The sequence below is a fragment of the Epargyreus clarus genome, unplaced genomic scaffold (assembly GCF_041222505.1).
Source record: "Epargyreus clarus isolate Ecla_fem2 unplaced genomic scaffold, WU_Ecla_fem_2.2 ptg000021l, whole genome shotgun sequence".
NCBI classification, from domain to species: domain Eukaryota; kingdom Metazoa; phylum Arthropoda; class Insecta; order Lepidoptera; family Hesperiidae; genus Epargyreus; species Epargyreus clarus.
The window spans coordinates 11,964,986-11,977,377 of NW_027332228.1; the positions used below are offsets into that span (position 1 = coordinate 11,964,986).

General features: G+C 34.7%; 1 protein-coding gene across 3 annotated transcripts in view; it reads left to right on the forward strand.

The window, feature by feature from the left end:
* Positions 1-12,392, forward strand: part of sfl (N-deacetylase and N-sulfotransferase sfl) — a 143,759-nt gene that overhangs the window by 103,188 nt on the left and 28,179 nt on the right. For all 3 annotated transcript variants that reach the window (XM_073084875.1, XM_073084874.1, XM_073084876.1), the window contains exons 9-10: positions 6,202-6,364; positions 9,672-9,854. In XM_073084875.1, the coding sequence (XP_072940976.1) occupies positions 6,202-6,364; positions 9,672-9,854 (346 nt within the window). The remainder of the gene's footprint in view (positions 1-6,201; positions 6,365-9,671; positions 9,855-12,392) is intronic.

Genomic DNA, 12,392 nt, shown 5'->3' on the forward strand with positions numbered 1-12,392 from the left:
GATTGTTATAAAGAAATGAAATTTATTGATGTTTAAGTAGAGTGTGAAATATATAATGTCTGATTGTGTGAGTGAGTACGCGTGTGTTTTTGTGTATGATGCACCCCGGTATATGTGACGTAACAAATTTATTGTTACGTCACACATTTAATTTAATTTATTGTTTTACAAAATCACCCACTATTTTAGAACGTAACCAATAATATGCTCATGGGTAGTTTTTAAAAATGACACATTTATCAAAACTTTGTTCTTAATTTTGTCGTCGTATTATCCACGAAAAGAAGACAAAGCAATATGAATTACGACCTTGAACCATTCTTGACTTTTCGGTTGTTTTTTACTCTGTGCCTATTATTCTTCTAATTCCCTCGTAAGTACCAACAACACGTTAACAATGTACATTTCAGTGTTCTGAAACTTCCCCCATCCCTCAAGGCTGCAACGTCGCTTTGATACTTCGTATACTAACGTCTTAATATTACTGTACCCTGCAACAGGAATATCTCTTGTAATTATCGACATAGAGTAATTGATAACCTTGTACAAGAACTTAGTTCCTCACATCGAGTTATAACAAAGAACCCGCCTGAAGGGTAAATACAATAGGTATTGGATACTTCTTTAACATGTGTCGACTGACCACCGCTTGCATTCCATTCTATTATTATAATACTATTATGAAGTTACCAAATAGCTAACTTTGTGTATATTTAAAAAAATATGTACCTTAAGAAGATAAAATGACATGTATTGAACATACCTTTATTGTGTTTCCCGGGGTACCCGTGATATAATTACTATTGCAGTTGTTTGAGAATACTATACCTACTTCTGTAATAAGTTTTAGTGCAATAAAAATCTTTAAATCCTATTAATACAGCCGTAGTAGTTGCCGTAGCGCTCGTAGACCGTTCTACAAGTCCTTAAGGTTTGACTTCAATTCTTTATCAACAGTCTACAGAGGCCACGCCACTGTAGACCATTGACCCACGTAATCAATTAATCGTCGACTTGACATTTTTAAATTGAGTCATCATCATCATCATTACTGTCCCACTGCTGGGCACGGTTCTCGTCTCAGAATGAGAAGGATCCACCGCGCTGGCCATGTACGATTTGTTAGACTACACATACCGTTGAATTTTTTTTAAGATTTCTCGGCTACACAGGTTTCTTCACGATATTTTCCTTCACCATTTATGCATGTGATAATTGATTGCTAATACGCACATGACTGAAAAATCAGAAGAACGTGCCTAGGATTTGAACCTCGAACCCTTCGATCAAGAGGCCGAGTTTCTTAACCAAAAGGCTACCACTGCTTATAAATAGAGTAACATTAATAATTGACATAAAATCGTCATCTATCTGACCTTTATTTAGCACTCGCATATAAATAACACTGGTTTTCCGCCTACTGGTTCTAACCAGTTGTGATGTTCGTGTTTATTAAATAACTTTCGCTGCCACTCCGAAGTTATGCTAGTAACGCGATACCATTAATGTTACGACCAGAAATATTAGATATCATAGTCGAGCTTAATTACCGAGCGGATCTTACATATTTATGCGCGATCGGGTTTCATTGACCTTGCTTTCCGTCAAAACCACTCATAGACATCTAACAATAAACTATAGCTCGTTATAATAACAGATCTATCAATGTTTTCGTCTGCCTAAGATCGAAAATTGGAAATGTATATTATGTAGTAGTATGAAATTGTTAAGTATCGATCATTAATAGAAAAAAAAAAACATATAATATACGGTCGAATTGAGTAACCTCCTCCTTTTTTGAAGTCGGTTAATAAAACGTAGTATAGTTTGCTATTTAATAATAGAAGGATGTAAAGTTTATCTTTTTAATTAGGTACAAAATTACAGTAATAAGTTAGTAAAATCATACATGGCCTACAAAAAATATTATTTTTTAATTAAATATTCATTCAACGTATGAAAATTTTTTTCGATTCTATATATTATAATAGTATAAAACTATTTCTTAGTGTTTCGAAGGGCGTAATAAATATGCAGAGATATGGCAACAATAGGCAATTCCAGATTAGTCCTCACAACTCAGTATGGTGAACGTAAATATTAACCTTGGCATCCATCAATTTTAATAGCTATGGTTTGAATTATATCTTTCCATTAACATAGGAATAGCGAATGTTCTAGATTTAGTACCAAACAACAAGCTGCAACATCAAATTTATTATTCAAAGCTTCCTATTCAATTATGAAGTAAGTCTATGCGCTGAAATTCAAATGCAATGTGATTACTAATTACTATTATTGTATTTATATATGTGCTTACATTATTGATTCGTATGCATTATTAACTATAGAACTGAACAAAATTTGTTATTAGAATTATAAATTCAGTAGCTCCGATAATACCATATTATTATATTCCGACAAACTTATTAGTGCGTACGGCGGTTACGGAAACAATTATTTGCTGTCAGCTTCATTTAAGCGATTTTTAATATCTCTGAGTAAGAAACTTATTAGTTTTTACTTTAATAAAATTATTACTCCAAATATTGATCTTAGTTATTGGAAGATAAAAAGAATAAATTTGGACATAATTATGAGAGATTTGTTATTAATATGTTTAATATAATCGTTGATTTTTTCCACTTCTTACGTAGTTTTAACAACAATATGATTGCTAGTGGCGCAATACCTACATTAAAATAATTATGCAAAATTACTACCATTCTATTATTACAGCCATGCTTACAGGTGATATATTCATCAACAAATGAATTGAAGGTGGTAGAACCCTTTGTGGTTCGACTCCGGCGGCACCACCGCCTCACCTATTTCTACCTAATAACAGCAGTGTTAGGCGCTGCTGTGTTCCGGTTTGAAGGGTGTGGTAAGGGAGACAGACTTTTCCGAGGCGTTCCAGCTTAGTCCTCAGGGGTTGCAGCGCATCTGTGGCCGACCTCAGGTAGGAATATTTAATCCTATCTGGGGTAGATTACAGATGTCCATGGGCGGCAGTAGCCACTTACCATCAGGTGGACTGCATGCTCGTCTGCCACTCATATATTATAAAAAAAAATGTCACCCATTTGTTGATGAATATGTCAGCCTCCATGACAATTCATATTTTGTTTATGTAACGTAATAAGATGTTTTAGTTCTTTTTCTGCGGGAACCTTTTTTGTAAAACTTCCCGCAGAAAAAGAACTTGTATTGTATAACATTTTATACTTGTACCTATTCTTAACACGAAATTTCACCCAAATGGTTGAACTTTTTCAGTAACACTAAACATAAATGCAACAGAAAAGTTTAAAAAAGAATTAAGTATAAAAGAATTAGGTAGTACTCGTTTAGCTAAAATAGACAAAATGTGTCATGTAGATTGCGGTTAAATCGAAACAGAATTTTTAGTGACCATAGAGTGTGTGCACGACAGATAATCAACTTTAGGGGTGAAAAATACTGTTATTTCACCCATATCTTGTGAGCATCGCGTGACATGTTTGAGTATATGTTACGTTATAATAATTTAGAACTGTGCCTTCTAAATAATATTATGAAAAAGAATGTTTATTAAGTTTCAGTGTAAACAGAGGTCTTCGTACCAAATGTACAAACGAGTATATTTTTTCAGGGCATGTTAAATATTTATAACGGTATATCAAAGGGTTTTCATCGTTCTACACACTTGTTGGCCGTTTTATGTGTTTCCTAGTACCGTTTCCATATATGTATTTTTTGTTACTTAATATGAAGCTTTAAAAATATAGTTAACCGTTGTAAATCGGTATTATGTATTCCCAGTACTGTGATTAAATTAAATTCCCTGAATTTTACATTATTGAAATGAATTGATAGAGAAAAGCGTCTATTTTATATTTCCCTCAAAATTTACATCCATTTGCATATTCATACTGCTGGGTGTACCAAACTAACGTGCGCCATAAAAATAAATAGGCATGTGGTGAAGCTTTATTTTGTTTTTAATTGCAGCCATGCATGTGTATTGTGTATGCTTCATCTAACTTTTGTTCCTGAAAAGTTGGTTGGTACTCCATACATGAAAAATAGACAAAGCAATTATCATAACCCTTAATAGCCGACTAGTAGGTACTAATGATCCGATAACCCTTAGTCCTCGTAGTTACATATCTAATTTGTCGATACAAAAATAGTGTTATCCGAAGCGTCCCAACTTAGTTCTCAGGTGTTCAATGCATCTATACCTAACTATTTCCGGTATTCGAAGTTGACTACACATTTTCATGGGCAGTACTGGCCACTTACTGTGAGTAAGACTGCATACTCTTTTGTTAGTTCTAGAATATAATCATTAGAAAAAAACCGCCAATACCCCAATACAGTTCAGCAATGCAAAGGGTAGTATTAACAATGTTGTCTATATTATAAGCCAAAGTACTATGTCATTTTCAGACTCGTAATATTTATTCCCTGAAACGTATTAAGAATAAGTAGTAAGCTAAGTTTAACATGACATTTCTAGTATCTACATATTTGTAATTGCCTCATTTTGCTCACCATTGACTAATTTTAATGTCAGTTGTTTGTTTGGTGTAATTGTTAAACGTTGGTTCTAGGTTGAATCGCGGTTACCGACGCTAAGGCCGCTTTAGTGCTGCCTCGATGAACGAGACCAATCTGTTTTAATTTATTGTCGTGTATCTAATTGTTAAGATCCTATTAATCCGTTTGTTTAACCGACGACGTTGATTTTGTAATGTTTTTGTAGATAGCGCGTTACCGATAGTTCAGGCGCTAATGTATAATGCAAGAACGTCAGAAGAAAATTTGTATGAATGTGTTTTGATATTATTATAAATATTAAATCTTTTCATTATTACCTATAAATATTAAAAGTAGACAATTTCGAGTAGGCTAAAGATATTGTCAAATTTAGATCTTTGGCAAGCAAAACAATGGATAGATTGATATTAGTAATAATGGGTGTATACGGACAAGAACAAAATATTTTATTATTTTTTACTATATTATTTTTATATTTCTTGGAATAACGCTGGATTCTCTCTTTATGATTTCTTTTTATTCTTAATATTGAAATGAAATAATGTATACTACGTTTAATATTTTATGAGCCATTGCTTTTACGATTGAATTCTATGGAAGATGAATTAATAATAGTTTTGCTTTGTTACCAAACATTCAGATTTCCCATTCATATTACGTACAATATATTATTATAGTACCAGTTATACTTGATTATTTTTGTAGTACCTCGGTAGGGAAGTAAATAAAAGTTCCATTCCTGTTCCGGTGGGAACCGGGACAAGGAGTATTTAAAAACTGTTACACAGAAATCAATGTTTTGTAAAATTTGATACCATAATAAATATAAAATAAATAATTTGATATCGTTTCAGATGTTTTGAACATTTTGATCCACGTGTTACATTATCTATATTACTATTACTTATTTACGTATGTAAACTGATCAAATATATGTACAACACTTGTAATATAGGCGTAATTATGCGTGGTCCCGACTAATTTGAACGCGGTTAGGCTAATTGTTGAACGTTGTCCAATGGATAGCCGGCGGTGGTTTCCGACGCGCGGTCGACTAATATAATGTCTATTATTGGTAATTTATTGTATATTAACGTAATTGTTTGCATTAAAATTTATTAAGCATTAAATTATTAACGGGCAGGTTTATTGCCTAATATGTTATAATATGCTTAAATAGTTTTAACCCCTAACTGAAGCTATCGGAAATTATCGGATAATCCGATATATTTCCATATTCGTAATATAATCTTTTTTATCATTTAAGCCATGAAATGTTAAGACGAGTATGCTGTCAAGCTGATTGCAATTGATGGCAACTGCCACCCATGGACATCTATAATCAACCCCAGATAAGATTAGATTCTTACCTGAAGTGTGCCACAGATACGTCACTACCTCTGAGAGGCTAAGCTGGGACGCTTTGGAAAAGTATGTCTCACTCACCACACCCTTCAAACCAGAACCAGCGTTCGAACACGGCTGTTATTAGGCAGAACAACGTGGCACGGTGATGCCGCCAAAATCGAACCACAGAGGGTTCTACCACCTTCAAAACTAGCGTATCTGAAACCGGTACAATATTTTTATTCAGATCTCAAAATTCGTACACATAACATCCCTAGTAAAATAATATTGAAGTGTTTTTTCTCGTAGGTTACGGCGTGGGTTCCGTCACCGCGGCGTGATGGTGTTGCCGCGGCAGACGTGCGGGCTGTTCACGCACACGCTGCTGTTGGAGAGGTACCCCGGCGGCCGGCAACGGCTCGACCACTCGATACAGGGCGGGGAACTCTTCCAGACTGTCATCAATAATCCGGTGAGTTGAATGCCAAAAATAATACATACAGCCGGTTGCAGAACCTCCTACTTTTCAAAGTCGTTTAAAAATAACATTTTACGGTCAAAATTGTACATTGTTAATAAGTCTAATTTAAGTTATAACTTTAAGTTAATGTTTTCTATTCTTGATATGTTTTTCATCTTAGTAATCACGTATTTCTGTTTTCGAGAAAAGATTCTGCTGTGTTCTGAATTGAATGGCATATATACTATTCATATTAACGATTTATACAGTTAGCCCTATACAAGGATTTTCACCAACATACATCCTGTTTTTGAAGCCCTGGAAACACATAAAGACGAATACACAAATGGAGAATGGAGATCTAAATTCATAATTAAATGTCTATATTGTATTGATGGATTGCTTTGGATGCTTTTCATTGTTATATTTACTAACAAACTATATAATAAACCATGTAACAACTAGTGAAGATTTTGCATTGACACTGTATTACGTCTAACAGGTGTACGCTCTCAGAACGTGATTGATTTATTGGCTTGTACCGCAGACATTACACGTTCATGTTCCGTCAGACACATTGATCCTAATTTGTATTGTATATGATCTAGTACATTATGTCTAGGTTTAAGTTATATATACTCGTGTAACAAATATAATATTTACATAGTCATTCAGCAGCTATTTAATTTTACCGTCTATCATCTTTGATTTTAAACGTCACGATTAATCGCGTCCGTGTATTGAATGATGTGCCGTATAAACTTACAATATTGCATTGTAATAAAACTCGAGACTAATTTTGTTTCACTTATAAATTTGATACCTGTGAGATTGACGTATTTTTTTACAAAATTTTGCCTTTATATATAAAGGTATTTTATATGGTTTTAGCTTTTCTTTTAGGCCATCATAACTTCAAACACTTCTCGCAAATACTCCGCATCGATGGTCATAAATAGCACTTATTGCTCTCTTTTGTATTATAAAAATTACATCGATGATTGCGAAATTACCCCACGGTGAATTAAAAAACGACTTCTCTGTTAGATACGTTTTATTTGACAAATTACTCAAATTTCAACGATGGTGTTTTCCTTCAAAGCTGACAATGTGTTGGCTATGTTGGTGGTTTTGCATATGCCCATAGACAATGGTAACCACTTGCTATCAAGTGACCCGTTTGCATTATGCCTATTTTAAGTTACAAATAATTTGGCAAGCAGAACAAAGCACAACTTGAAATTTTCCTCAAGATTTTTTTTTTTTATAAATAATTGCTAAAATCTTTGCAGCCTATAGAACACTCCCGATGAAGAATCCACATCCTTTTAAGAACCGTGTGAAACTTATAAACCAAACTCACTGCAAACAATACTATAGCAGTCGTTCTTTACCAGTGGACCTCAATACTTAAAAGATCTGTACCTAAACTTTGAAAAATGTACCTATTAATTAAATTATTTCTTTTGAAAAACTTGCATATAACTCTTATACAATTACATGAATTAAAATGCGAAGCACGTGGCCGTTAAGAAGATTAAATGTGGGCGGAGACGTGCCTCCGCAATCTGATACAGACGTTGGTAGTATTGTAATCTTCGACAGGTATTTATTACAGGAAATCCATGATAGACAAGGCCTTTTAGAAATTAATTTCGTCCTCCATCATCTTTGAGTTTTAAACGTCACGATTAATCGCGTACGTGTATTGAATGGTGTGCCGTATTCGGAGATTTATTGTGTAGCTGCTTATGTGCTTAAAGTAACAATATAGTGCCTTGCGATGAAACTCATCTAACTTAAACTAGGTAACATTCAATATTTAACTATGAAACTCATTTAAATTTAATTTTTTATTCGTTAAAGAAAACAAACAGAAAAAATATTCGTTACTCGATTTATTTAGGAGTTTGTTTACATTAAGTATTGGCTATAGATAAAATGTATATGGTCTGTACAGCACATTTTCATACTTTTAACCGACTGCAGAGGGTAATGTTTTTGGTGCCCATGTATGTCTTAATTTTTTTGGGCTACAGCCGCTACAGCTTGACCTATTTAAACAAATAAAGGCTACTGCTTCCGGGGACCAAAAAGCTGGCGGCTACTTTGCTCAAAGGCTAAGCCTTGCCGTTCAACAAGGAAACGCCGCCAGCGTTTTGGGAACCATGCCTCACTCGGCAATTTTACATGGTTTATTTTATTTATGATTTTATCTTTTTTACTCTTGATTGTATATATTGTTAATTAGAAATATTTTGTATATATTTTAGCTTTAATAATTTCTTGTTATTTAGTAATAAAATTTATTGTAATTAAAGGCTAGTTGAATTCGTCATAATTGTGAGATTAGTATAGGCTACATTTCTTCCCATTTCAATTTATTATTTAACAATAATAAAGTCGAGTTTTTTTTATAACTACTTAATCTATTTTATTTGTACGGTCACCGTAGATAAGTAGCGTATAGAATAACATTCTATAGCACCTTGAATATTTGATAAAAATAAATAATAAAGCTTAAAATTAGAGTACTACCTACTTGCAATTTATATCTACAATAATACGATACACGTGCCCAATGAGGATGTCGGTGGGCCGTGACGAGTTGCTGCCCACGCGACCATATACGTTTACTTATATAAACACTAGTAATATTGAACTTCATGGTTATAACGACTCGGGAACACGAACATAATGTATGCGAAAATAGAGAATGATTAATTAATTTAATGGAACCTTACTTAGTATTAAATGTGAATTATATTAACTCATAACTATACCTACCTCCAAAGTAGTCACCGGTCTGTCTCGCAATGGGTTCTGGATAAGGTGTACCTAACATTGATTAAAATAAACATTCCATCTGTGAAATAGCAAAAGGACCCGTAGAAAAAAAAAAAAAAACATAGGTCCCCACCATAAGTCGACCACAAGTTAGACTACAATTCCAGATTAAATTAAAATGCCTAGAGCAAGTGTCTTTCAGTGAAAGTGGTAAAACCCTTTGTGGTTCAAATTCGGCGGCACCACCGCCACGCCTACTTCTGCCTCACAACAGCAGCGTTAAGCGCTGCTGTGTTCTGGTTTGAAGAGTGCGATAAGGGAGACATACTTTTTCGAGGCGTTTCAGCTTAGTCCTCAGGGGTAGCGGCGCATCTGTAGCCGACCTCAGGTAGGAATATCTAATCCTATCTGGGGTTGACTACATACGTTCATGCGCAGCAGTAGCCACTTACCATTAGGTGGACTACATACTCGTCTGTTACTTTTACTGTTATACTGTTACAAAAGATAACATGATGGCTTTTCCAACCAGATCAACATCTTCATGACTCACATGTCGAACTACGGCAACGATCGCCTCGCGCTCTACACGTTCGAGTCGGTGGTGAAGTTCCTGCGATGTTGGACGAATGTGAGGCTGGCGTCCGCGCCGCCGCTCGCGCTCGCCGACAAGTACTTCCAGTTGCGGCCCGACGAGCTGAACCCTTTGTGGGGGGTGAGTTTTGATGATTGAATATTATAATAATATCTAAAATTCTCGTGTCACAATGTTAGTTACCGTACTCCTCCGAAACGGCTTTACCGATTTTCACCAAATTTTATATGCATATTCAGTAGGACTGAGAATCGGCTACTATCTATTTTTCATACCCCTAAGGGAAGGGTTGTTTACCCTTAATGTTTTTTATTTATATGGCAACACAACGTTTGCCGGATCAGCTAGTACCTATTATTATATTGATTTGATTTCGTCACTATAAATCTAAAAGTTTAACAAGCAAAGTGGCGCCCTTCTGTGTGTTAGACTTTTAGCTTTTCCAGTAACGATATGATACAGCGATAAGTTAATGGTTAGAAACTTTGCCTGTAAATCGAGGTTCCAATGTCAGGAATGAATACATCTCTAAATCTCTGAATATCATCTCTGAAGGAATGAATACATCTCTGATATTTCAAGTTAATTTCCTAATAGGAAGTCATTGACACTTGCCTAACGGTGAAGGGAAGCAGTGTGAGGAGACCTAAACGCCAGATATTTCTTAAAAATAAGTTTTGGAGGGTATGTGCAGTCTAATTCGTATTTGGACACCAAGCTGAACAATCAAGGCCCCTTCATTCAGGTTTAGAGCATAATTATAAATCGGTTGATCCTCTGTTTTTTTAGTATCATTCAAGTAATACTCATTGTATTTAAAAGCTTATGGTTAATGGTTTATTTCGCTTGGATAACGGGATTTATATATAAAAAATACCATCCCATTCCCAATTACAAGTAACGTTTGAAAGGTTAGTCACTTTTACTGGCCTATTGTACTAGAATCTTCTACTCATGTAAGAATCGTAACTGACTTATATAAAGATAAATAGACTAACTATGACAAATATGGCGTGATACATAGGTGAGAATGATCTATATTTATTCTTATTTGAATCTTCACTTGTCACTGTCTTGTCACATGTTGGAACTTCGCAAAGGCGTAGGCATACACTAATAATATATTAAAAATAAATGAGGATAGTTCATTCTTATTAACCGTAAAGTTGCGACACCCGAATATATTAAATTTCACAGTTAATAGAATCCAACGTGCCGCTTGTTCGATGACAGAGAAAGGGGTCTTATAATAACAAGATTGTTTTCGAGTAATAACGTTAACGTTACTCCGAATTATATCCCTCTGTAATTAACGTCAGTTTATATTATTTTACAAAGTTGCAAACAATATTTGCTCAGTTTTTCTCTGAATCCACTGTTGCTACGCTTGAAAAGTCGAAAAAATATCGTCGACCCCTTTGTGTGAACTTTTTGTGGTTTCTAATACCTGTGTAAGTATAAACTTCTTTGAAAGTAACACTAAAGCTCATTTAAGCTGTTGGTGCCATGGAAATTTATGAAGTTTTTGTACGTGCTCAGTTATAGGTGCTTTATTATGTGTACTTGCTGTTTTAAAAACGTACACTTGTTGTTTTTAATCGAATCCTATGTTCAATGTACCTACACTTGAACTGTTTGAATTTGAATTTTTTTTTATTCATAAATGTAAAAAACGTCGATTACGTTACTTGATTGGCTCAGTAATTAACTCTGGTCCTACCCTAATTAAACGAAAGATAATCCTTTCATACAATTATAGAAATAAACTCATTCAAGGTATAGTCGATGCCAAACTGCTAGTCCGCTCTAAGTTGTTGCAAGCAGGTGTAGTCATACAATTTGCTATGGCGACGCGATTCATTTCTATATTCAGAGCGCACTAGCAGTTTTACGCGGACTATACTGATATAAGGTTTTTTCACGCACCACCGCATCACCGCACGTTACGCATGTACATTATATATAACGTGTATATAACTTGTATATAACGAACCTTGTATGAGTACATAGGTATATACCTACATTTTATCAATCGATCCACGTATGCCAATCTCAGGATACGAGCGCACGTTTTGTTCGTAATTACACTGGCTTTTGCCATTCATACAGTGGTACGAACGGGGATATGAGTGCGAAATGATACCGTTCGGTTCATAGTGTTCATACACGTAGTACTTAGCGCAGTACGTAAACCATGTGGTGCGTGGTGGAACGGGCTACCAGTAATCCCGGCTAAGCAATGATTTACGTGTGAAACTGGCTCACTAGATATTAACTTGTTTTCTGCTATGTCTATTCAACAACAATCTAAACAATAGTCGGTCTTTGATTAAGGTTTAAGTAAGATCAAGTGCGTCTGGCAATAACACACGAAAAAATCTTTAAGTATAAAATCTCAGTAGTTAAGAGTTTTACCTATTATGTTTTTCTGATCAATGTAGCAATTGGGAACTGATTTACCAATAAGCAAACGATTGCTAAGCGCTTAAATAATTCATATGTAAATATTTGAATCTAATCAGGCACTACAGTCATACGAACGGGCAAACAGATAAACAATGAAATCAAGCCGAGTGTTGCAACACTCCCCTTATACCACGCTGTCATATTTATATCAAAACTTTAAATATTTCACAATGTAAGCAAGCTTGTGTAAGA